This window comes from Electrona antarctica, assembly GCF_951216825.1.
Source record: "Electrona antarctica genome assembly, chromosome: 13".
Classification (NCBI taxonomy): Eukaryota; Metazoa; Chordata; class Actinopteri; order Myctophiformes; family Myctophidae; genus Electrona; species Electrona antarctica.
The window spans coordinates 18,384,561-18,409,600 of NC_136794.1; the positions used below are offsets into that span (position 1 = coordinate 18,384,561).

General features: G+C 43.5%; 1 protein-coding gene across 1 annotated transcript in view; it reads right to left on the bottom strand.

Moving 5' to 3' along the window:
- Nucleotides 1-985: 985 nt before the first annotated feature.
- Nucleotides 986-25,040, bottom strand: part of LOC306935678 (ATP-binding cassette sub-family C member 4-like) — a 45,526-nt gene continuing 21,471 nt past the window's right edge. Inside the window, exons 21-31 of the mRNA XM_079518841.1 lie at nt 19,921-20,071; nt 19,129-19,248; nt 18,766-18,876; nt 18,546-18,646; nt 18,043-18,234; nt 13,455-13,610; nt 7,233-7,322; nt 6,368-6,540; nt 5,527-5,632; nt 3,842-3,976; nt 986-2,436 (exon numbers count right to left, since the gene is read on the bottom strand). Of these exons, the coding sequence (XP_079374967.1) occupies nt 2,341-2,436; nt 3,842-3,976; nt 5,527-5,632; nt 6,368-6,540; nt 7,233-7,322; nt 13,455-13,610; nt 18,043-18,234; nt 18,546-18,646; nt 18,766-18,876; nt 19,129-19,248; nt 19,921-20,071 (1,431 nt within the window). The 3' untranslated portion in view covers nt 986-2,340. The remainder of the gene's footprint in view (nt 2,437-3,841; nt 3,977-5,526; nt 5,633-6,367; nt 6,541-7,232; nt 7,323-13,454; nt 13,611-18,042; nt 18,235-18,545; nt 18,647-18,765; nt 18,877-19,128; nt 19,249-19,920; nt 20,072-25,040) is intronic.

Consider the following 25,040-nt stretch of genomic DNA (forward strand, 5'->3'; position numbering starts at 1 on the left):
ACTGAAACAAGCACTCCAGAGGACCCCACTGTCAATATCCGACTCTCTCATTATCTGTTTGGATTGCACATCCACACTGTCAGATAAACAGAGTGGAAAATTAAGATTAAAAATATGGTAATTTCATTTCAGGCAGCCGGCTCCTCTCACTGGCCCATTATGCTATTGATTACCTCTGAATTCAATTTCTCTTTTCAATGTAAACTTTAATCTATTCGCAACCCAACAATTCAACTCCCCAGGGGCCATTTGAGAGTAAGTAACCATTTAATATGACGCTGGCTGTAGATTCACTGCCTTTAATGAATTGTGTAAATCACTCAGCTTTAAAAAGGAACTGATGGCCCTGTTCATGACTCAAATCTGAGCCCTGGTTAAATACTGCCTTTTATATCAGGGCTAAATGTTTACCGACAGGAATCTCTGAATGTGGATCATTGGCTTTAATTGTTGTCAGTTTTGAAGGGGAATGAAGCAGCTCTTATTGCAACCGAGGTGGTGATGGCAATATATCATCCTAATTAAGACACGTTTAGCATAATATGTCGAAATAATTATCCAAAAAGCACGATAACAAATGAAACTCTGGGTAGTAGGCGTAAAAGAGTAATAAGAGTAGAATTTGTTACCGATTGCACGATCCATGTCTTGCTAATCTAGACATGTGCTATTAGCAGATGTTTTATCTTTTATCGTTGTGATTGTAACTCTGCTTTGGTACGGTCTTAGCCAGGACTCTCTTATAAAAGAGCTTTCATAACTCTTTTTTTTTGTTGATTTTTCCCACTGGTTAAATAAAAGGTAGAGAGTCTTAGTCACTTACCATGGTGGAGTGTCAGGACAGTAGAGTAGGTCAGGTGTAACCTTATGCAAAACACAACAGTACAGTAACATTCAAATTTAGTACGAACAATGGTTAATGCATTATGAAATAAATAGACATTGCTACAGTACATATAGGCACAATGGAAATGGATTGAAAATGCATGAAATATGGTTTTATTCATTGAATACAGTCAGTACACTATGAAAGTGTGCCTGTGGTAATGCTTGGGGCATCAAAACGTTGTTTCCGGTGCATCAGTATAGAAGATAAACTTAAGGGGTCCAGAGTAGAGATACCCTGGTGGTACACCGTAAAACGCATGTGTTAATTGAACTCGGAAGAGTGTACAAATGGAACCGCTGAAACGTTTGCTGCTTTTTAAATTGACTTTTGAACAGCACAGATGTCTTAGCCTGACACACTGAACACTGTCTGAATTTTCATTTTGTTTCACGTACACATTTCTTTAATGGGTGTGGCTAGCGATTCAGGGGCTGAAAGCAGGCTACAGATGTCTCACATTAAAGATAACATTTCTGCATTGATTCCGGCATGAGTTGATACAGTACACACTATCACCGGGTTTAGAGTTTTTCAAGCCCAAAGACATTGGTGTCCCTTTGGTACCTCTATTGCTGACCTCTTAAGTTCAATCAATGAATCACAGTACATTCAAATTGTGTCTTGGTGTTTTGCTTTGCTTATTGATTATGAATAAAACAAAATATGCACACAGAAGGTGAAGACAAGTCAAACTGGATTTTATGAAAATTTAAGAAAAGCTTTTCAGAGACCTTCAAATTAAATACTTGCTCTTCAATGTCACTTTAGTCTTAAAGCTCATGCAATAATAGAGAACTTTTCATTTGACCATTGTTGCTGTCATTTAATGACAGAGAGACAAGGTAGCAATAACATTGCTATAGACATTCAAGTCAGTGCACAAAGTACAATCAGATCTTAGACAATCAATAGATACAGTACAATTACAAGGAATCGAAACTCTGACCAAGGCAAAATAATTAGTGAAAACATTAGTGCCTATTCTCAGGTCCATCCTGTCTTCAAGCAATCCAATTAAGTAAACCTCACAGAGTCTGGGTCCTACAGAATAAATGAATACCATCTCAACTTAAATAACTTAAGCCAGCGATAATGTATTACTCTAAGATGAACACATACTATATCTCAACACTTCCTAGAGCAGGAGTAGGATTGACGCTACCCTAGAGACTGAGACGCATATATGGTGGAGAGAGTAATCAATAAACAGCCACAGTTATATGCTGCCGATAAAGGCACAACCTGCCTTGCACACTTGCTTCTTTTCTGTTCTAGTCCAAAGGACAGTGCCAATCGAACATAGCACATACTTTGAGTAGACCTATATTGAGCATCTAATAAGATTTTTTACCATAAAGAACCAATATGATTTTTGGTCACTTTACATAGTAAGGGATTTGGTCAGCGATTGCAAAGCGCCATGTCACAGTGCAGGGTCACTCTCCAAGCCGTCAAAGTGATGTCTCAAAGATGACATGGACCTCCTCGGCACAGCACGTGTCTGTCACTCCGTTAGGCAGACTACGACGGCCTTTGTTCATGTAAACCTGGAAGGGTATCAGGGAAGCAGTGTCATAGATTATGAACGCACAGTCCAATCTGAGCCGAGATCTGATTTATGACAGATTCTGAACCGCAGCGAAGGGATTTGTTACCCACCGGAGCATGCAAAACGTGGTTTATTTAGTCTTGAAAACAACTGTGAAATTCAGTATTTGAGATAATCACTGACATTTTCTACAGACTTCATTTTCTCTAACAGTGGCTTCTAAACTGAGCAATGCAACACCATTTTTAAATCAGCTCAGAAGATAGTGATGTTCATTCAGAATGTCCATGGAATGCTTGTTATTTCCTAACACAAAAAAGGTACGGTAAACCAACAATTTCAATTGTGCAAAAGTCATGAAAAAGGGGGGAAACGGGTGAAAACGGGTTTGCCCCAGCATCAGATATACCACCAACTCTGGGATTCTCATTCAGGGCCGACAAAGAGGCAAGGGGTTCGTATCAGATTATTTAATGTATTTAAACCTTGACTGACAACTATAGAAACTTCACACTCGGCTTGTGGACCATCTCAGTATTTAATAAGTGGTGCTAGACAGTTCTGGATGTTGCAGTAATCTGATCTAAGGAGAGCACCCTACAATAAAGAATGGTAACGTAAGGGCTTGAACAATGTCAGTACCAATCCACCAGTGTGCAGGGTAAGACGACACCAAATAATACCACAGTGTGCTGAGTCTTTGAAATCACTATTTCACCCATTTCACTCTCCGGCTGAGGAGATACAGTTTTGCTGATAAATTTGTGCGAGGGACAGAGAGAAAATGAAAGGATGCCGACTTTTTCTTATTTCACAAAGACCTGTTTGAAGTTGCAATATGGTATCTGTAGTCCCAGACAGATGCACATAAAAATGGAATTGAACAATGAATAGCCAGCTCTTATCTCAACAGAATGTCTGAAGGGGAATACATCACAAATGAATTTCACAGGGGGGAAAATATGGACATTCTCTATTACAGTAATCCCCATAGAAAGTTTATCCTAAATCGCAATGAAGTTAAACCCAATATTTCAAAATAGATATAAGGCAAAGAAAGCTGCTTTTCTACAATCATCTCGAAAATTATCTCAAAATTACATTTTGGGAAAAAAAAGATTACACAGAGGGCTTCCCAGATAACATCGAGGATGTAAATCTACAAAGGGGCAATTTCTCTCATGAAATTAATGTTATGGTGCAGAAATGCTCCAAGTAGGCATTTTAAATTAAAATGGTACTCAAGCCTCTTTGCATTGTCAGGGTTATACAAACACATCTTCTGTTGCTTGGCTGTATTATTTTGGAGGTGAGCAATGAAGTCTGGAGTTAGAAGCAGAGTCTGGGATTAGTGCGCCATGGCTGGACTGTGTTCGGTGACAGCACAGGGAGGGTGCGGTTACCTGTTTGGCTGTGCAGAGCAGGGAGGCAGCCTCAGCCTTGCCTGTCTGCTGGACCATCTGGTAGAACGCTCCATCCTGGTTCTGAAGCAGCACATAAGGCTCATCATACTCCTGGATCCTGCCGGCATCCAGAACCTGCAATCACACACACACACAAGGCAGGGTGTGTGTGCCGCCACCTGTATACTTTAGTGCTTGAAAACTAACATTTCAGCTGTTTCAGTGCTGAGTGATGCATGCAGACGGTGCGGGGCGAGAGGGGAAACAGTAGTTCTCTGCACATTGGAACCCTCCATTTCATGTGACTCATGCTGACAGCAAACACTGGGGGCCTGTGTTGTGCTGTGTAGGGACATGGACAACGTGCATCGCCCGTCAGCGGTGTGAAAGTCTAGTGCGCTGACACTGACAGACTGGAGCTCAGTCATTTATCCATGCATTTATCCAGGCATTTCAGTGGCTCAAGGGTGGTCCTCAGTCAAATCCAACAATCACACCTTCTACACACTCAAGAAAATGACTGTAATTTCTCCGTCATCACATGCCATGTAAGCCTCTCAAAGAATAGCTTTAATTCAAGAAGCGGTGAAAGGACTACCAGTACCACTGTATTAGAGACAAATTTAAACTATCAATCCTCCTTACAATGAATGAGTGACTGCTTTGTAACAATTGAAGCCTCATTTTACAGAGCATTGAGTTATGAAAGGGAGAATTCTGCAGACAAAGCTATAATCGACAGTTCAGTAGAGGGGCAGGCCACACTGACTTCCATTTTTTGGGGTTGGAGTGGGGAATGAGGGGGGTGCAGGGTGGTAGAAACATTCCAAATGTTATGTCATTCAATGTCAAAACGCCACAGCTCTTTATGAATTTATGATGAGGCAACTCGGGTGTTATCCTGAGCGTGTTCTCCCAGACAGCATGGCTATCTGGGGGCCGTTTAACACAAGCCTAGGTGTGGAACAGTCCTGCTGTGTGATATTTGACTTTTCTCTTCAGTCCTCTCAATGACCAAGTGGCCAGGAGGTCAGTCCCTGCCCTCACGGACAGCAAACAAATGCTGCCACAAATGGCACTAATTGGCACCTCTGCAGGCAGTGGCCAGAAAAGGCCAAAGATCAAGTGGCATGGGGCACATGCTGGGCTGCTAGCTGTGCGAGAGCGCATATTGTGAGGGCAATATTGGCTCATACAGAAAACATACAATATTATTCAAATCTATGGAGTACTACACTGATAAGAAGAAGTTACTGTCAGATGGTACTCTAGTTTATTTTGATATGTACTATTTTGATATTGAACTGAATGCGAGATGGGCATCTTGAGGAACTTTATAGGTCATCTTGTTTTGAATACACATTTTGTATAGCAAGCAACATGCAGCATCTCTTTGAGGGTAAGGAGAATGCTTTTTTCAGTGGCTTCTACAGTATAGTATGTGCTATTTAAACAGCTCGTAAATAGACTGTGCACCATCGTATGAGAGGAATAGGTACAGCTGGCCAAACTAAAGTCTTTGTCTGCCTCTCATCCGCTTCTTGTCTCCGTTATCTACTTTGCTTTAAACGCCATTATTGATCATGAGTAGTCAGCGACAATAATAACTGAAACATGTCAATGCATCCCTTTTTTCATTATACATTGTGTTTGCAATGCAACTTGCAGCACAACAAATTACTTACCAGTATTCTGTCAGAGTCAATGATAGTGTTGAGCCGGTGAGCGATGGTGAGGACAGTGCATTCCCGGAATTTGTCCCGGATAGTCTGCTGGATGAGGCTGTCTGTTCTAAAAGGTTGAAGGGGAACAAAACACCTCAGCAGAAACAAAATTCTCTTCCTATAGAGCCCGAAGGCAATGGCTTTACTTGGCACAAGACAATGGCACAAAGAAAAGGTATGTGCAGCTGTACAGGCATTTGTAAAGTAGAATACTAGAAGACCTTGATTTCACAGAGATGCAAGTTGGAGATTATATTGAGTTACATTGTTGCCGCGCGGTTTCCACACTTGGAGGTAATGAGCCTCTTTTTGTTGTGTTGTTAAGTAAGGATAATAGCTGATTAGGAGCGCATTAGATATTGGTATGTTACATGTATAAAGTAGGAACGCTGTGATCAATTGGCCACTGACAGATATTGACAGACCATTACAGTGAAAAGAAGATTGATGATCAGCCTGTTTTGCATCGGCCTGCTCTACTGTTCCAATCGTGCAAATCAGGAAATGCATCCTTTTGCATCAGACTGTGGGTCTGTGGTGTTGTTGTTTTACATGCAACTGATAGCAGTGCAACTCTTCAGGATGCAGGATTTCTTTTCACTCATCAGAGCCCGGGGCCAGCAACTAATTCATGATTTTAAAAAAAAAGAACATTTTGAACTGCACTACCATCCGTGAAAGATGAATAAGAATTGGACTGATTTACTTAAAATGGCAGATGTTCCTGCCACCTAAAACAAATCCACATGGATTGTCCGAGCAATGACATCACTGCAATCTCAAGACCGTGGGAATCTCTGACCTTGGGTCTACATTAGCTGTGGCTTCATCAATGACGAGAATGCGGTTTTTCCGTAGTATGGCCCTGGCGAGACACACCAGCTGCCTCTGGCCCATGCTGAAGTTTGAACCCGACTCGGCCAGCACCGTCTCCAGCTTATCGGGCAGCTCCGCCACCGTGGCCCTCAGTTGCACCTGCAGAGAGAGACCAGAGCCCCAACCCTCCATTACTCCTGCATAAAAGGCCTCGTGTGAGGATGTCTTTAAAGAGCCATCAAAAACACACCCATTAAACGCCTGGCACAATGCAGGGCCAGGTCCTCTGATGACCCTGGTCAGTGCTCTCTTGTGGCCAGCCTCAAGCTTTAATCCATTTAGGCCCGACGTCGAAATAAAAAAACGTTCGCTCTAAAAGAATATATATTCAAAGATCTGTGCCGCATTTTTACGATTTTTCAAAAATAGCAGACCTACAAGCTCGTAGCGCGCCACTCGGTGGCGCGCTATGAGCTTGTAGATCTGCTATTTTTCAATAGCTAAAGTATAACATAATGCTTAGTTAAAACACCAAAAGGGGTTCCCGCCCAAAATGGGTTAATCCAGGCCACCAAACCCATTCAGACGCCGGACCAGGAGCCGGAGCCCTTCACTGTGGGGAGAACCTTCATCCCCAGTTGGCCTGACTGCCCAAACACATCTCCCCCTGCATTTTCAATGGTTCCCAGTTACAAGCCGCACATTGAGCTGGGCCCCATGGCCCCTAATGGGATTTCCCCCCATGACTTGTGGCGAGCAGGGGAGGCTGAATGGCAGCATTGTGCAGGGGGACAGAGGGATCCCCCCCTGGGTCGGGTAAGGGGGAATCATTCAGAGACACGCTGGAGTACCTCTTGGAGTGCATTCCACAGGTCCTCATCTGTGTGCTGGCTGAAAGGGTCCAGATTCACCCTCACGGTGCCCGTGAAGAGAACCGGGTCCTGGGGATGGATGGATATAGAAAGAGAAGGCCGTGGCCGGTTAAGATAATGACAAGGGGGAAGATGCTTGAAAGGGTTAAGACAGGCTTTGTAGAGCACCGCTAGGCTATGTGTGAGGGAGAGATGTTCACAAAGGACTTGCTACACTCGGGAGCCCTATTCAATACCCTGACCCACTATGCTTCAATAAGTTGATCTTTTTTACTTCTAAAAACTGTTTTGTACCGTGCTCTCAGCTGAAAGAAACTGTGCAGAGGTGGTCAGACCACAGAAGCCGAAAATACAATGGCATACAAAAAGAGCAGTGTTCATGTTTGTTTGTTTATTTAGAAAACTAAAGAACCTTACAGTGTGAGATACACTGAATTGTGTGACCGGAAACCATCAGGAGGGGTTATCACATTAGTTGACTGTCTTTGTTAAAGGACAGGCTGAGGTCTCAGGCAGCTAGGATTCCTTGTATATGTATGCATTTATGGTAAGCCACACACCTGTATCAAGGTTCAGCCACACAGTCGTCTTCAAGAAAGCAAGTAAAGCTCTTTATTACAGTGCGGGAATAGTCTGCCGTCTACAGGCACTGTTCTAGCACACCTCTCTGTTTCCTGTCAACCTGATAAACAGAAGCAGACCTCTTTACGCCAGGTCCTATACTGTATTTCTTCCGAAACCCTGTTCCAACATTTAAGTGATTTATTGAACACTTACTGGGACTCTCCTAACAGACCATAAACAGAACGTCATAACCCCTTTGAGGAACAATATAACATCTAGATAAGGCTTTCATAGCATCATTTCCTCATTGTTTTTATCAATGAGCAAATACAACAAGGTTTTCTTCTGCAACACAGCCCTGAATTTATGGCACTTTAATGGGCATAATAATCATTTGAAAAAACATTAACGAGTGTCAATGGGTCCATAAGAGCAAGAGATAAAACAGGGTAACCAGCAACTGTCAGGAGGAGCGCACCTCCACTACTGTCAGGGAGCCATTGTGTCTTCAGTACAGGCAGGGTAATGTGATAAATCATGCTTACACAAGACATTAATCTGACCTCAAATCAAGATAAGAATATTCACCTGGCAACTGCAAGATTATGGCAGGAGCAATAGTCAAGTATACAGTAACTGTAAAATCCTGGGCTGTCCCATATTTAGAGAAATGACTACTACAAAACGCTGTGTGTTTTAACTTACAGGTCCGTTTCTACACTTTATGGGTCAAATTTACCAAAAAGAATTGCGACCGCAAGGAAATAACATCTTTGCTCCAGTGCTAGTTTCACATATATTATATTAGAATTAGATAATACTAAATATTGGTCAGATCGATGGTTCTGGACATCCGGATATCTATATATTATGTCTATATATGGGTGTATCGTTGCATAGGTGGTTCTGGACAGCCGCTTCTCTGACCAACGTAAGGCCGGGCAAGGAACTCTCTCAGGTTGTTGGCAACGCTCGCAGAGTTTGAAGTCTGTTGTTTGGACGGTTCTCAAGATACCTGAACTACAGACTGAGAGACACATGGACAGAGGTTTTGTGCATTTAATAGTAGGATGTATGCATCTGTATACATCTCTCGTGCCAAGTCAGCCCCTTTCTATGCAAATCAGCGTTGCCAACACCAGTGCTAATGGCGACATACAGTTATCATTCACTTATTATTGATCAGTGATAAAAGGCAGAGGTGATTGTAGCCAGGCCATCATGCCAGACACGCTCGTGAACAAGCAGATAGTTCGAAGGAGAATATCTCTTTTTGATTTAACTGTAACAATGTGCAATTCATACTTTGTCATGTGTGTACATAGAAGAAACAGCCTTTCAATGTGACTACAGGCGTTCTATGGCGGAGCATTGTGCGCATGATACTGGTAATATGGTTATGGCTATCTATAAATGTTATGAGTGTGTGTGTGTGTGTGTGTGTGTGTGTGTGTGTGTGTGTGTCCTATTGGCCGGTGAACAACACCGGCATACCCGGCCGATTACAGTACTTGCATGCTCTGCTTACGCAAATAAATACAATCATTCCTGGTCCCTGTAATGCCCATATACTGTATGGAGATCCATGATGTCATCAGTATAATGCCCATATACTGTATGGAGATCCATGATGTCATCAGTATAATGCCCATACATTGGAATTCCCATACTGTATGCCGGGCATATTGGCTTGATCCTAGATACAGTAAAATCAGTGACATGCCTATATTTGGGCGTATCAGGCTTGTTTATGGTTATGTCCAAGTAATAGTCACAGGCCGTGGGCTGCCCAGCGGCTTGCCCTCTCATTAGTAATATATATATATATATATATATATAGGATAGGACAGATCGATAAGGGTGATCAGGTGGGGAAAAGTCAGCAGAAAAGTGAGAACTGGTCCAATTCAAGCACCGTCTTTAAGATCATTTATGTCCCGTAGTCCATTTTCCAGATGTAGCCTAATTGAAAGCAGCGTACAATATTCTTTGGAGACAAAAGATTGTCAAATTGCAGATGGTTGAGTCCATTAGCTCTAATAAAATGAACTGTCTTGATCACTACACTTGCATTTGTCAGTGCTTTTGCTTGGCACCAGCTCCACAAGCTCATCGGTGTCATAGAGGCATTAGCACATCACCAATAGTGCGGCACAAAAGCCTTTCGCACATGGATAATTACAATCAGACGCAAAACACAGGTAAATTGTAGTCAGCTGATATTATTAGCGCAATAGCTTTTGTTAATCAGACCTTGAGAAGGGGCAGATGATGGTAGTATCAGCAGCCGCAATGCATTCAGGACGGCATTATGGAAAATAGGACAGTTCCATGTTGATCACATGAATGTAGACATTACTGTGTACCGATTTGCGTGATTTTTGGACAAAATGTGTAGGTAAAAACACCAAGCGCCCTGTTATAGCGCCACCATGAGACTGATTTGAACATTTTCAAGTGGCATTTTTTCCTCAGCCTAGTGGGAATGTGCGTGCAAAATCTCACAGAAATCGCAAGCAGTGTTCATGAGTTGAGGCATTTTGTTCAAAATGGACCAATCCTGCAAACTTTGGAAATCAATTTGGGGAAATGGGGATGGAATATGGAAATATCAGACAGTTCCGTGTTGATCACATGACCATAGAGATACTGTGTACTGATTCACTTGATTTTTGGACAAAATCTGTAGAAGTTCTATCACAAAATGTGTTTCGCAAAATTATCGGCCACATGGTGGCACTATGACGGGCCCATCTGCCAGGGCAGAGGTTCTGCCCTGCCATTCAGGGAGTGTGTGTGCACAGTTTGGCAGCGACCGGGCCAACGGTGCCGGAGAGCTGTACCACTCCATTCACCCCAAGTCACTATACTGTGCGTTGATGACGGCTACCACGAAGGAGGTGCACATTCTCAAGCTAACTTGACTCACAACATCATGTTGTGGGGAGCACATTTGCCCCAACTGAGAAAGCCGTATCTCCGTCGTGGTCAAAACCGTAGTCATCATCAACCAACAGAATAGTGACAAAACACCTACTGGTAGGTCAGTGTCTCATCCAAAACACCTACTGGTAGGTCAGTGTCTCATCCAAAACACCTACTGGTAGGTCAGTGTCTCATCCAAAACACCTACTGGTAGGTCAGTGTCTCATCCACTTCAATAGTATCTCACCTACCAATCAATGGTCTGAATAAACGTGATAACATCCCATTCAATGCATGATAGCATTCAAAGCCCAGATGGACGGACGGACATACATACACACACGGACGGACGGACGAGGTGCAAAACCTACTCTCTCACAATAATGATGATGATGATGATGACAAGCATGATAATCTGCAACAAGCACTCGGTTTGCACTATTTGGACGAACAAATGGATTGGCTGACCAACTGTGTGGTCACAGTAAGAGATATACATCTCAACACACCTTCACACGGGACCGGAGACTTGGAGTAACAACAATTTCTGACCAAACCCAAGGAAACAGAAGAAATTAAGCTTTCAGTTGTTCATTATGATTTCTTTTGCCTTAGAAAATGTTCCACCTCCTTACTTCCAATGAGCTTTTCCCTCTGTCACCAGAAGACTGCCTTGTCATTAAGCCAGCTGAAGTCCCAATTCAAACTAGTGACACACTTTAATTGAGGATTCAGTGTTAGGTTGGAAAAACTGCTTTCAAGCACAGCTTTCCATAGGCCGATTATGTGCTCCAACAATTCGAATCCCCCTGTTTGCCACTGAATTCTCTCTCTCGCTCTCTCTCTCTCTCCCTCTCTCTATAATAAGAAGTAATTCCTGAGAATTCAATAGAATCTGAAATGGATCCCATTTTAATGTCACATGCTAATAAAAGTGTTATCATAATCAAATCTGTGGGTAGGAGGGCAAATAATGAAACTCCTCACTGGCAATGTATGGAATACATATCGGAATCTGAAGATTCCACATCACAAGGTGCGGCAACAAGCATTTCGTATAAAGATATTTTCCATTTCCAAGGCTGACTGAATATCACTTTAACTCTGCGATAAGGCGAGAGAATAAAAAAGGTTTCCAAATGTATAAAATGTATATTTGTAGAAATCTCTTTTCATACAGGGACGCTTTGAAAAATGGAGACAGAAAAGGGGAGAATCTGCTTTTATAGTAATACTGGTAATACCCCATATCATCTTAATACAGTGCCGCACGGTTATGTGGCACGGCTGCTCGAGTGTACAAAGTTATAATAATAACCCCTACAACCTCAACCTGCCACTTTGTATAACTCTCTCCCCGTGGCAGAGAAACAAACAGTAAACATCGCATGAAGCATGCATCACAGCCATCTCAAAACTTGGAACAGGAGTTAAAACTTTATCAGAAGCCAAAAGCCACAAACCTATCAAAGCCACAGCAAAAGCATTAATAAACCCATTTTTTGTTGGCTGCAACGTTTAAGACTTTGGCTAAATGACGGTGTACAGGGGAGACTATATCACGGAAGATGGGGTGGAGTTGGGGGTGGGGGTTCTCCTATAAGCAGCTTTCCCATGTTTGGGGGGTAGAGGGCTAATCCTCTGTCAGGGATGGGAGCTGCTCTCTTCGCAGTACAGGCCGTGGGAGTATTCTCCCCTCCCTCCTCTCCGCTGACACTCACCCGCAGGCTGGCATTTTCTTAATGCCGTATCACTTTCAACAAGCGGAAATAAAGTTAAACTGTCTCAAGGCATCCCGTTTGTCTCACTTTCAGAAATCCCCTGAGTGACGACTGTAATTCTCCTCACCCGTTCTTTTTTTCCCCCTTCTTTCTGAAGCATATAAAATGGCAGGCCTCGGCGTGGAGGTTACTGTTGCACAGTGTTGATCTGACGGTGACTATGCAGCATGACTGGCGGAATGGCAGAGATACAGTTGGGTGCCACCGATATTGTCCCTTATCATTTGACCCATTTAGGCCTGACCACAAAATTTTAAAAAAATCCTTCTAAATCCTCCAGTTTTCTGAAATAAATATTTTCACGATTTTTCAAAAATAGCAGACCTACAAGCTCGTAGCGCGCCACTCGGTGGCGCGCTATGAGCTTGTAGATCTGCTATTTTTCAATAGCTAAATTATAACATAATGTTTAAAACACCAAAAGGGGTTCCCGCCCAAAATGGGTTAACTGTCCTTTTGCGCAGATCACGCAAACCTCAGCAAAAAGAAAAGGACAATATCGATGGCCTCCAACTGTATGTAGCATGACTGGCGGAATGGCAGAGATATACTGTCGATACTTCAAGAAGGAAGATTTACTGTACAATCTAAAATCCTGAGTTTTAATTTCACACAGGTTGTTTCTACACCGAGTGCGTAGAAATGAGCCTTTCCGCGACAAATTTTACAATTTTACAGCCATAACATTTTGGAAGTTTGTGGAAAGACAAATAGCACTGCTATATAATGCTACAGTACGCAGTGTGGCACACCGTTACACACAATGCAGGCTAAAAGTGAGTGCTTAACTTCCATCTCTGATAACACAACCGATTTTTCGGCATTTAAAGCTCATCGCGTCCGGCTCTAGCCTTTGGTTACTGTATACAGTTTCACATGCTAAGACAGAGCAGCTGGGACTGCAGTATATGTGTCAGCTCAAAGAGGATACCTGTGGGATGATGGACATTTTCTGGCGCAGGGTGTGAAGACCAATCTCCGAAGTCAGAACACCATCCACTGCAATTCTGCCTCCAGGCTCTGCCAGCCGAAATAGGGCAGAGATGAGCGAACTTTTACCGGCACCAGTGCGTCCCACAATGCCAACCTATAGAGAGATGGGTTATCATTCATGTGTTTTAATGAGCTTTTCCTCCACTTCCAGCACAGTATATGACTTAGTGACAGCAAACCACTTGGCTCTGCCAACGCTCCAATATTACGGTTCTATTATAGTTTCATTTCTTATTCAAACTAAATATCATACTGCATATGCTGCATATGTATCCTATCTTACATTTGGAAAGTGGTGCGGAGTGGATTCATGCCCCAAATGTCCATTGCTACAGTTGCTTCCGTTTGCAATTACCTGACGTCAGTAGCCACAACGTCCATAACGCTCTTTTGTATTGCGCCGTGATATTGAGATTGCTCCCTACCATTTATTTTTTTATATACAGTATATGTTGTTTTTGTGGCTTTCGCCTATATTTTATATTTAGGTAGGCTAACAGGAAATGGGGAGAAAGATGGGGGGGGTGACGTGCAGTAAAGGCTGTCGGGATCGGGAGTCGAATCCGCGGCACACTGCCAGACTGGATTACCAGCCAAGGTGCCTGGACCGCTGAGCCTCGGCCCAGGCCGCTCCCTACCATTTCTACCATATTTATTATATTATAAGCATTTTGAACACACATTTCATTTCACTTTTAATATGTCCATTCATTTCACGTTATAATATTCACATATCTCATCTCACAATCTCATCTTAAATATGGGGCCAGAGCCCTCTGTGTGTTGTCCGACTGCAGATGGACAGAGAGACTCTTCAGATATCTTCTCAAATCTCGCGAGAGTTTGTTGCTGGGATAAAGAAAGGTCGATAACAAAGTAGATTTTCTCCTGATTTGTTTCGCTAAAAGAAAATTACATTTTAGTATGAACATCTTGGAAATATTGTGTGCCTTGTGATGATTGGGTCCAGAATTAAGTTCAGTGATCATGGAGCTAAAGAGAAGCTGTGTTCACGTTCATTCTCCCATTGGAAATGAATAGACTCCAACATTCTTCCGGTCTCCTAATAATGTGTCCACCCACTTCACGTAGATACGGGAAGTAAACCGGAGTTCGCGACTCTTGCTATTTCCCTCTTGGACGTAACCTAATACAATTGACCTTATGCACACCGCTGCCATCTTGCCAGCAAGGTGGTAACTGCAATTTCCGATTGACAGCCCATTCATCCAAACAGAAAAGTCCTATCTGATCGGTTTAAACTTTAAACGTCAAACTCACCAACATTGCAGCTGTACAAAAAGTTTGAATTATCCTCTATTTGCAAAGTGTTTCATAACAATCCACCGTAGACATGTTATGAGCTACTTCTTGTCAAGAAATTCCTTGAAGATGATTATTGTTGAGTGGTTGTAGCGCCACTCCTATGCGGAGCTATGTGTGTATGTGTATGTGTGTATGTGTAGTGTACGTACGTGTCCGTGCTGCAACACCTAAAGTGGCCAGTATTCTCAGATCTACAAGCTCACAGCGTGTTGCCGTGCAAGTACAGTACAGTACTACAAAGTACAGTACAGTACAGTACAGTACTACGAAGTACTGCACTCCTCGCAGTCACAGAAGCACTACATGCTGCCCAGGCTGCTTCCCACTCTGCAGTCCTGATTCTCCTAGACCTATCGGCGGCATTTGACACAGTGAACCACCAGCTGCTCCTAGACACCCTAGCTGATCTAGGCATCGGCGGGACGGCGCTGAAGTGGTTCTCCTCCTACCTCTCTGACCGGACCTACCAGGTTTCCTGGAAAGGTTTGCTATCATCCCCCCGTACCCTCCAAACTGGGGTCCCACAGAGATCTGTACTTGGTCCCCTCCTTTTCTCACTGTACACTAAATCCCTTGGCACTATCATCTCGGCTCACAATATATCCTATCACTACTATGCAGATGACACACAACTGTTTCTATCCTTCCCCCCCTCTGCCACCCAGGTGGGAGAGCGCATCACGGCATGCCTGGCTGACATCTCACAGTGGATGTCTTCCAACCACCTCAAGCTGAACCCAGACAAGACTGAGCTTCTGTTCTTCCCAGCTAAGTCCTGCCCTATGCGGGACGCAGCGGGAGCTAACTATTTCCGTAGACAACGCCCTGGTAAAGTCTGTCCCGACAGCCAGGAACCTTGGTGTTGTCCTGGACAGTCAGCTCTCGTTCAAAACACACATCACAGCTGTCACTCGATCCTGTAGGTTTACACTCTATAACATACGACGAATTAGACCGTTCCTCACCCAGGAGTCAGCCCAGCTCCTAATCCAGACAACAGTCTTGTTAAAACTTGACTATTGTAACTCCCCCTTACTGGCCTACCGGCATGTGCACTTAAGCCCCTCCAACTGATCCAAAATGCCGCAGCTAGCTTGGTCTTCACCCAGCCAAAATTCTCACACGTCTCCCCCCTTCTCCGCTCCCTCCATTGGCTCCCGGTCGCTGCCCGCACAGAATACAAAACTCTGATGCTGGCATTCAAAGAAACCAAAGGCATGGCTCCCCCATATCTCACAAGTATGATCGTACCCTACAAACCCTCCCGCGCACTCAGATCAGCCAACGCAGGGAAGCTGGAAGTACCTTCACTAAAAACGCCGGGACAACGCTCCACACGTCCCAAACTCTTCTCCCTTCTGGCTCCAAAACTATGGAATGCACTCCCCATCACAATCAGAACTGCAGCCTCACTCCCAATCTTCCGCCATAGTCTGAAAACCTACCTTTTCAGACTCCACCATGGCCCGTAGCACTAGCCCCTTAGATAGCACTCTATGTAGACTTAGATAGTATTTGAAATATAGCACGTTATGTAGACTTAGATAGTATTTTAAACAGACTTATAGCATGTTACAGTACGTAGACAGCACTAGAATTGCATTTTTATGTAGTCATATCACTTTATAGTACACATGTATAATATAGTATAGTATGTATAGTTCACATAGATACTCCACTGTTACATTCTTAGCTTACGCATGTTTCATGATAACTACTTTTGATGTATGCCATGCTTTTTGTTTTTGTTATTGCTTAATGTAAGTCACTCTGGATTAAGAGCGTCTGCTAAATGCCTAAATTGTAAATTGTAGTACAGTACAGTACAGTACAGTACAGTACAGTACAGTACAGTACTATTAGTACAGTACAGTACAATACTATGAAGTACAGTACAGTACAGTACAGTACAGTACAGTACAGTACCACTCACTTCAGACAGGTCTGATTTTTCTAGGTGTCAGAGTTTGGAAGAGCTCATTATAAGTAAAGCAACCTCCTGCATTATGTGCAAATTCAAAACAGGTGGTACGCATGGGCCGTTGACTGACATTAAACGAGCAATGTGATCACGCGCCTCCATGCAGTGCAATGCATTGTGGGTTACAGCGCCCCTCAACAAACAGTTGAGGGGCCCAGTCAATGAACTTCAGTGACATTAAAGAGAACAGCAAACCACCACTAAGATTTACAACACAGAATTTGATACTATCACATATAACATTGTTCAAACATAGATCAGCCACATTTTCTTTTACTTTCACCGACACTGGTGAAAAGATGAGAAATGGGAAGGGCTGATGGAATGCATTGCTCTCTCAATTTAGACAAAGACAACAAAGAGGTGTCTAAATGTATAATCTGGAAAACATATTGTACAATCATGGTTTATCTATACTGAAATGTCAAAGCAGCAACTGCATCTTTCATCTTGGTATTAAATATCCTTTCGCTTCGGTTATGTCTGTACCAAGCCATTTCTCTGCAGGCTTAGGTGTAGGCTATGTGGTAGTGTGCCATGTGTGTGTGTGTGTGTGTGTGTTTTCTTTTTGTATAATTATTATGAATGTGTTTGTGGTGAGGAATGGAGCAAGAACAATCTTGTAAGTGGTAGGTGCAGGTTTCCTTGTGAAAGGGTCTCAGGGGGACTGTCAGGATGCACAAAGCCTTTCAGCCCCACGGCATGCGGTGAAGATCCCTCCCATGGGCTGTCAGAGCCGGGGCCTCTCCACTTATCAACCCATCCATTGTGAAATCAGCCGCCCTGGCCAACCGTGGCCATGCAAAATACACCCCCTGCATTAAACACTATTTCAATCATCCTCAACCATCTCCCTCTTCCTGCCTCTCTCTTTTTGCCTCCCTCTGCCTTCTCCTCATCCCCGTCTACTCCCACTCTCTCTCTTATAGTGAATAAACAGTTGTCACCACCAGGTAACTCAGAATGCAAATTGGAACAAATGGATCCACTCGAACAGTCTTAATTACATGATATGTATTCCATGAATCACAAATGGTATAGTCACCGAGATTCGTCGGCACAATATGTCGTCCCTTCAATAATTGATTTGAAAAATAATTACACCTAAAAAAGGGCAGCCCATCACACCCCCTACACAAGCCGCATATCAGCGTATGTCACTGGATTCAGTGGATTGCAGGCAACCAGCGACAATAGATAGTTGAATATGGATAGAAACCTTCTCTCTGGATCTGAAGACAGCATTCAGCTTCTTCAGGACCAGAGGCCCATTGGCAGTGTAAGAGAAGTCCACTTGGTCAAAGGTGATGGCGCCGTTCCTCGGCCAGTCACTGGGAGGCTGTTTGTCTGTTTCCCAGGGTGCTTCACTCTCCAACTCTGTGTACTCAACCACTCTCTCTACTGACGTCATCTGCAGAAATTGAGGACTCCCTTTAATGAATTCACCACACTTAATAACATGCATATATAAATCAAGCAAAAGAAAAGTGTGCCGTGAATGATTACACTGTACTACATTGTTCTTTGATGAACATTCGTCAAATGTTAAACTGATTGTGCAGTCAAATCCATGGCAGTCTAAAGTCTGGTGTCGCACAACGGAAATAGCAGACGTCCACACCTCACAAAGCAACGCGATGCATTGTGAGCGGGCGACACCAACACCATCATGCAACCGAGTATAAAAGTGTCATAACTATGTTTGTGTTTGTTCGTTCTTACCATGTTTTCCACCTCTGCACTCTGTCTGACCCCCCACTGGAACATGCCCATGAGGGTTACTGCATAGGACAAAGCAAGTCCGACAGACCCTGACTCCATGTCTGCGACATCAGAAAAGAGAAGAACCATCACAATCACACATTTATGTGTTGATTTTCAAACTTCAAAGCATCATTGCCAAAGGTCAATACATACAAAAGAATACATTTTTCATCAGTACCATCCCTGAGGTAAAGGCAGCCAAACACAGTGATGGTGACAAACACTGAGCAGATCCCATCAAGGCGAACAGCAAACCAACGCGAGGTGGTCAAGAATAAGAACCAGGCCTCTGTCACAAACAAAGCAAGCACACAGCTTATGTTTCACTGAGACCATTTACAGACTACGGGTAATTAATCAAGGCAGTGTTTCTGTGAATGAAGAAATTCAAGAGCCTTAAGCCTGAGTTATACTTGTTGCACACGGGTGTCACACAAAATAGCCGATCTACAAGCTCACAAGAACATGTTCTGGCCCGCAAACAAGCATAAATGAGGCTTAAATCTGTGAGCCCTTAAACGTAAGCATAATGTCTTTAAACCTGTGTGGAGATCTTGGCATGCATCAAACATTTCTTGGAACCTTTGTTGAGCTTTGAAGGCACGGACGGTCCACAGGCCTTGGAGTGAAGAGGAAAGGTGGGAGAATACAGGACTCCGTGCTATACGACATATAGAACAGAATTACAGTATCACTGTGTGAAGAATACGATATGCACAAATTGGCAAACTTTGCCATTCATTTAGCATATCTGGATTCTTTACATTCTCAAAAAGAGCATATGTAATAAATATGTTTTTACCATTTGTCTCATTTCTTAAAATATTAGCCCAACAAAGGCTGTTTTGGTGAAACATACACGTTTTTATGATAACAATATCATACAAACATTGAAAATGGCCCTAATAGCAAAAACATTTTCTACAAAAAGAAAGAGTTGCCATTGAGGTGTCTTTTGTTTGGATTTGGTTGGTTTACAAAGGCGAAAACAAAGCCTCAATGTTTTCTGGGAGCCGTTTAATAGAACTTTTGTTCTTGAAGATGATGGAACCTGTCCTCCCCTGTGCATTTGGGCTCTCCGCCCAGAATAAGGAGGATGAACTAGACCCACTTGGGCATTTTCCTCCATTGTATGTGATGTCATGAACTCCCAGCCCTTCAGGAAACTGTGTGTGGGCAAGTCATGGGCCACCACCACCTTTAGCCTTTATGCTAATGACTGAGGCTTTCTTCAATGGTCTATTAGTATTCCCGTGCTCTGCCTTTATCTCCCCACCACAAATGGGCATGTCCCTAGCAGCAAAAAAAAAAGAAAGAAAAGAAAAACACCTACTAGTGGACTCCAAGCGCTTGACGTCTCTGGAGGTCTGCAGGAAGTAGCGTCGCAAGAACAGGAAGGCGACGAGCAAAGGGACCACAGGGATTAGGATCCAGGGGCTGACAGCAATCGCTACGGCTATTACCCCCAGAATCTGGAGGAACACCTGGAACACACAGGCGACACAAGGAGAGAGGTGTGAGTGCGTGTGCTCGTGTGTGTGCATGCGTGTGCGCGCGTGCACGCGCGTGCGTGTGTGTGTGTGTGTGTGACTGTGACTGTGTGTGTGTGTGTGTGTGTGTGTGTGCGCAAAACAGCTGAGTCAAAATCCCCGCTGCTGCAATGTGGGCTACCGCCGGGGCACTGCACTGAGTCCCATTTCCTGAGCCGGGATGTGAGAAACTCTGCCAGTTGTTATTGTGTGGGTTCCTCGCTGCTATACAGAGCGGCTGAGTAAGGCTTGTGGGACAGAGGTTGTGTGACTTGCTGTGTGAAAGGAAAGAGGGCACCGTGCTAATTCTCACTTAGTAGCAGGTGAGAACTTACCGCTTGGCCACTGCGGCTCGTATCCCTGTGCTCTCGTGGGCATTCCCGTCAGCACCTCTGGCCTATAATCCTCCCTGGCAGAGCGGGCCAGCCAACAGGCATGGTCACGGTGACTGGCAGAGGGCTCTGGGAACCACACCGTGAATGTCTGATACAGCACACCCCAAACCGCGCAGGCCTCAACAACACAATGACTCGTCACTCTTGTTAATGGCCACCTGACACATCTAGACCACTGGCCACATGAAATCTGACACCTTTAACGGGAGCGAGGGCAATGAGTCGGACGACACCAAAACATTGTCACAACTGCAACCTGACCAGTGAGTGGAAGAAAATAAAAGTATCACTCATTATTTGTGATGTTTGTGTATGTTCTTATGTGAATACGCTGCTGCAGTGTTCAATCGACAGCTGTATTTCTGTTGTGGTATAGTTTAAAAGAATACACTTTATTTAATTGGGAGAAAAACCAAGTAGTCGTGCAGCTGCAATATCGAAAAACAATTTAATTGAACTTTTTAAAAGTTCTCAACTGAGAAATCTGTATGAGAGTACTTCAAACTAAACCGTATACAATGTTGCATATTTCATATTCGATTGACAGGTGATCAAATTGAAACCTCACACCCTGAAATTAGAGACAACCTAAGAGATGGCTCCTACGAGATGCGAGATTAGGATCATACTGCTACCTTCACTGGTCTCAGACCAGCCCACAGAGATGAAAATTTAATTTAGCACCTTAATTATGGATGTTATCAGCCGCTTAAGCGCACATTTAAGCATGATCACTTTCAATGTAGTTTTATGATGAAAAGCCACTCAATTCCATTTAAGGTTCAGATAAGAGGGTATTACTAGTCAAACCATCTACGCAGTGGAGCCAACACAATCAAGCAGTGAGTGGAAACTACTGAGCACAACTGATCCCAAGAATTTCACAGTACATAAGTTTCAATCTTCGCCTTGATGGAAGGCTACCGGGCAGAGTGAGATGGCGGCACGCAGGCTATTACTCTTACATGTTATCCAATCTCGCCCAGTCGGGTTCAGATATTAACCTAACATGCATTTACTTTCCTCCTCGTTAAATTTACGCTGGTTTCCTTTCAGTGTTCTTTCGCTTGATGTGCGTACAGTATGTACAGTACTTACTGTACGGTACTGTACTTAGCTCGACCTCGGTTAATTTTATTTCCAGCTCTGTCCCAATCATCCGTGGAGCTGCCGACGGCGGGGTCAGGCCAGAGTGAACGGCCACTGAGGGGTCGTCTAAGGGGAAGGGGGAAGGAACAGGAACCATTAGATAGGAGCGTTGCCTCCTCCTGGTCCCCAGGGCCGACTGCCGCCAAGGCCTCCCGTTTGATGTGATCCATTTGCCTGGTCTGCCGCTTATCATGTCAGTATCAGAGAACACCAAGCCCCCCACCCACACTACACACAGATGAGTCCGATAAGTAGCGATCCAGCAACCCCCCCCCCCCACCTCCCCTGCTCCTGTTCATCCCCACGACTCACCCAACACCACCCCTCAGCTCATATCCACATCACCACACAGGAACAGACAACTCCCCAAGTCACAGCCGACTGCACATAAAAGTGGATAAAAGCTTTTGTATACAAACAGTTTAAATAAAGTATTACCTCTAATTGCTCTTTAGCGAGAAAAGAAAGCCCTTTGCACGCATGTGATTCAGTCATTCAGGCTAACTGGGCACACTGCCCCGTTCCAAAGACCATTCAGATCTCTTGCTGACCCTAATTGCTTTATTTTCTAAGCGATACCATCAGGGTCTTTGATGTCCAAATAAATTCTGAAAATTGAAGTTAATTGCTATATTTGTGTTCAACGCAGATAGCCACCGTTGTTCCACAGCGGAGAGTAAACACTTCCCTTTAATTAAACATCCCTCCGGACACAGGGAATGTTTCTTTACAAGCCCTTTTCTCATCCTCCTATTCACGGTTGGCCTCCGATGTTTGCGAGGGACACTGCCACTGACTGCAGGGAAAACAAAAAGTACAAACAAAAATGAAGAGGACAGGATAAAAGTAAAGAAGGCCTTGCTGTCATCACTGGACATTTCTCACTCCACTCTTTGTCTGACAGTGTGACACAATGAGTTGCAGGGGTCAGTGGTTTGTTTGATTGATTGATTGATTGATTGATTGAAAAATGTATTTCTCAGTATGCAGAATGGGTAAATTTCAAACGAAAGCACAAGTCAATACAAAAACTGTTACTGTGAATAACACCATGATTAAGCATTCCACTTGTTTACAACAGGGTCCACCATTTTCAATTAATCAGAACATTTAGAGAAGTACAAATATACACTTGTATAAAAACAGGAAATCATATAAACCATATAAAAAAGTAAAAAGGGAAAAACAAGTACACCCCTTGTTGAGCCGAATCTGGGTTGCACGTGGTTTGTTGAATTCCGGTGTTGCGAGTGTGGACTTTGTTGACATTAAGGAAGTATTTAGACAGGTGCATGGGTATCTTGGTGGTGTAGCGAATCTTCTAACCCAGGCCCATAATTGCCATTGTACTCTGTCGTCAACCCTAAGCCATCCCAGCCTATCAAAATGGGCAGGGGTGAGGTGGGTTCAGGGAGTGAGGCCAAGTAGTAGCCTGACCAGTTTGTTTTGGGAAGCCTGGAGCCTTGTTTTTAGAGCCTTTGAAGTGCTGTTGTACCAAGCAAGAGGTGCATGCATAGTCGAAGAAACCTTGTACAAGGACTCCTGTTAGGGTGTTCAATATGTTTTGTTGACCAGTGAGGAGATCCTGTACAGGAATCTTGTTCTTTGGTTGACTTTTTTAGTTACGTTGGTGGCCATTTTATCACCGGAAAGATTTGCCTCCAGGATGAAACCTAGGTATGTCATTTCATCTTTTCATGTGATAATATTGTCACCCACTTTAACTGAGAAGCCGTCTGCCTTCCTGAGATTGCTATTTGATCCAAAGAGAATGGATTCTATTTTTCCCAGGTGTAAAGATAGTTTGTTGTCAACGAGCCAGGTGCAGATACTACCGAGTTCAGAGCTGAGGGCCTTTTCAACCTGCAGTTTATTCCTGTCTGAGATCAGCAGTGCCGAGTCACCCGCGAACAGGAACAAGTTGCAGTCACAAGCTGATGTCATGTCGTTTACATATATTTTAGGAACGGACGGACAGTGTTCCGTTCACCTCCACCATCTCTCCCCTCCAGGTAGGATTGCATCCAGCATTCAAATGAAAAATATGATGGATTTTACACATTAAATACTGGTTCATTTTTGGAACCAGACCTTCAAAATCTCTTCCAAATCCAACAAGGCCATGTTTTGTCATATAGGAAAACTATTGGTGGAGAGGTTTGTCTAACCCATGTTATGCTTAGCTGTGATTGGACCGTAGCAGTTTGGGGAGGGGCTTAGCTATAGGTCAATTGTGTTTAGTTTATTAATCACTATGGAGTGGTTTACGGTGTTGAAAGCCTTTTAGGGGTCAGCATGACCATGCCGCAGTATTTGCCAGCATCCACCTCGTGTGGGATGTGTCCGTGGAGTGGGATGTTCAGAAGCCTGATTGGAATTCGTTTGTTTTTTGTGGTAAGATACGTTTCAACCTGGTCATATACTATTTTTTATCACTTTTGAGATGGAGCCAAGAATAGAAATAGGGCGGTATAGTTGCCGGGGTCTAATTTGATCCTAGGACAAATAAAGAGGATAGAGCACGGAGCGCGGGAGGTCTGCACATGCTCAGTGTAAACAGGAACTGCGATGATGGAGTGTTCCAGCAGAGGTGCTAGAGGTGCATGAGAGTTGCTGACCCTGAACTGAAATAATAAAAAGGATATCAAAAAAAGAGAATAGTACAAAGTTTATTTTGTTTTTATTTTAAAAAGTATATCAATTTCATAACTGTGGAAAAAAAATTGTGTATAATAGACTGAAAGATAAAGGACAAGTACATTTACTAAATGTTAATGCGTTTGTATATTTTCCATGTTTTTTAGTACATGTGTCAAACTTTTATTTTTGTGAAATGACAAAGGAACATGGATACTGTTCATTCAAGTGCTGTGGATGATATAAAACATTTGAAAAGGGAAGGGAGAGAACTGCCGTTTAATTCTTAACTGTTCTGGATCTCATTATTTACATCACAAGTTATGAGCTTTCTATCTAGCACCTCTGCTGGAACACTCCATCATCGCAGTTCCTGTTTACACTGAGCATGTGCAAACCTCCCGCAGGAGACCGGGCCGCACCTCCGTGCTCTATCCTCTTTATTTGTCCTAGATTTGATCCAGGAAGTTACTTTGGCAAGTTTGAAATCTTGAGGGATTTGATGGAGAGGTTTATTATGTCGGTGATGATTGGAGCTATAGAGATGGCTGGAGTCTCTGAGAAATGTGGAGGGAATATTGTCATGGGCAGTGGCCTTGTTGGGTTGCAGGGCCCTCTGTTTTTTAAGTGCCTCATCAGTTGTTACCATTACCAGTTTAAAATCGTGATTGTCGAGTGTCGCTCGATTTGATGTTTGAAAACCAGTTTCTGACTACAGCCTATAGTTGGTTGTTGAGTAGCTT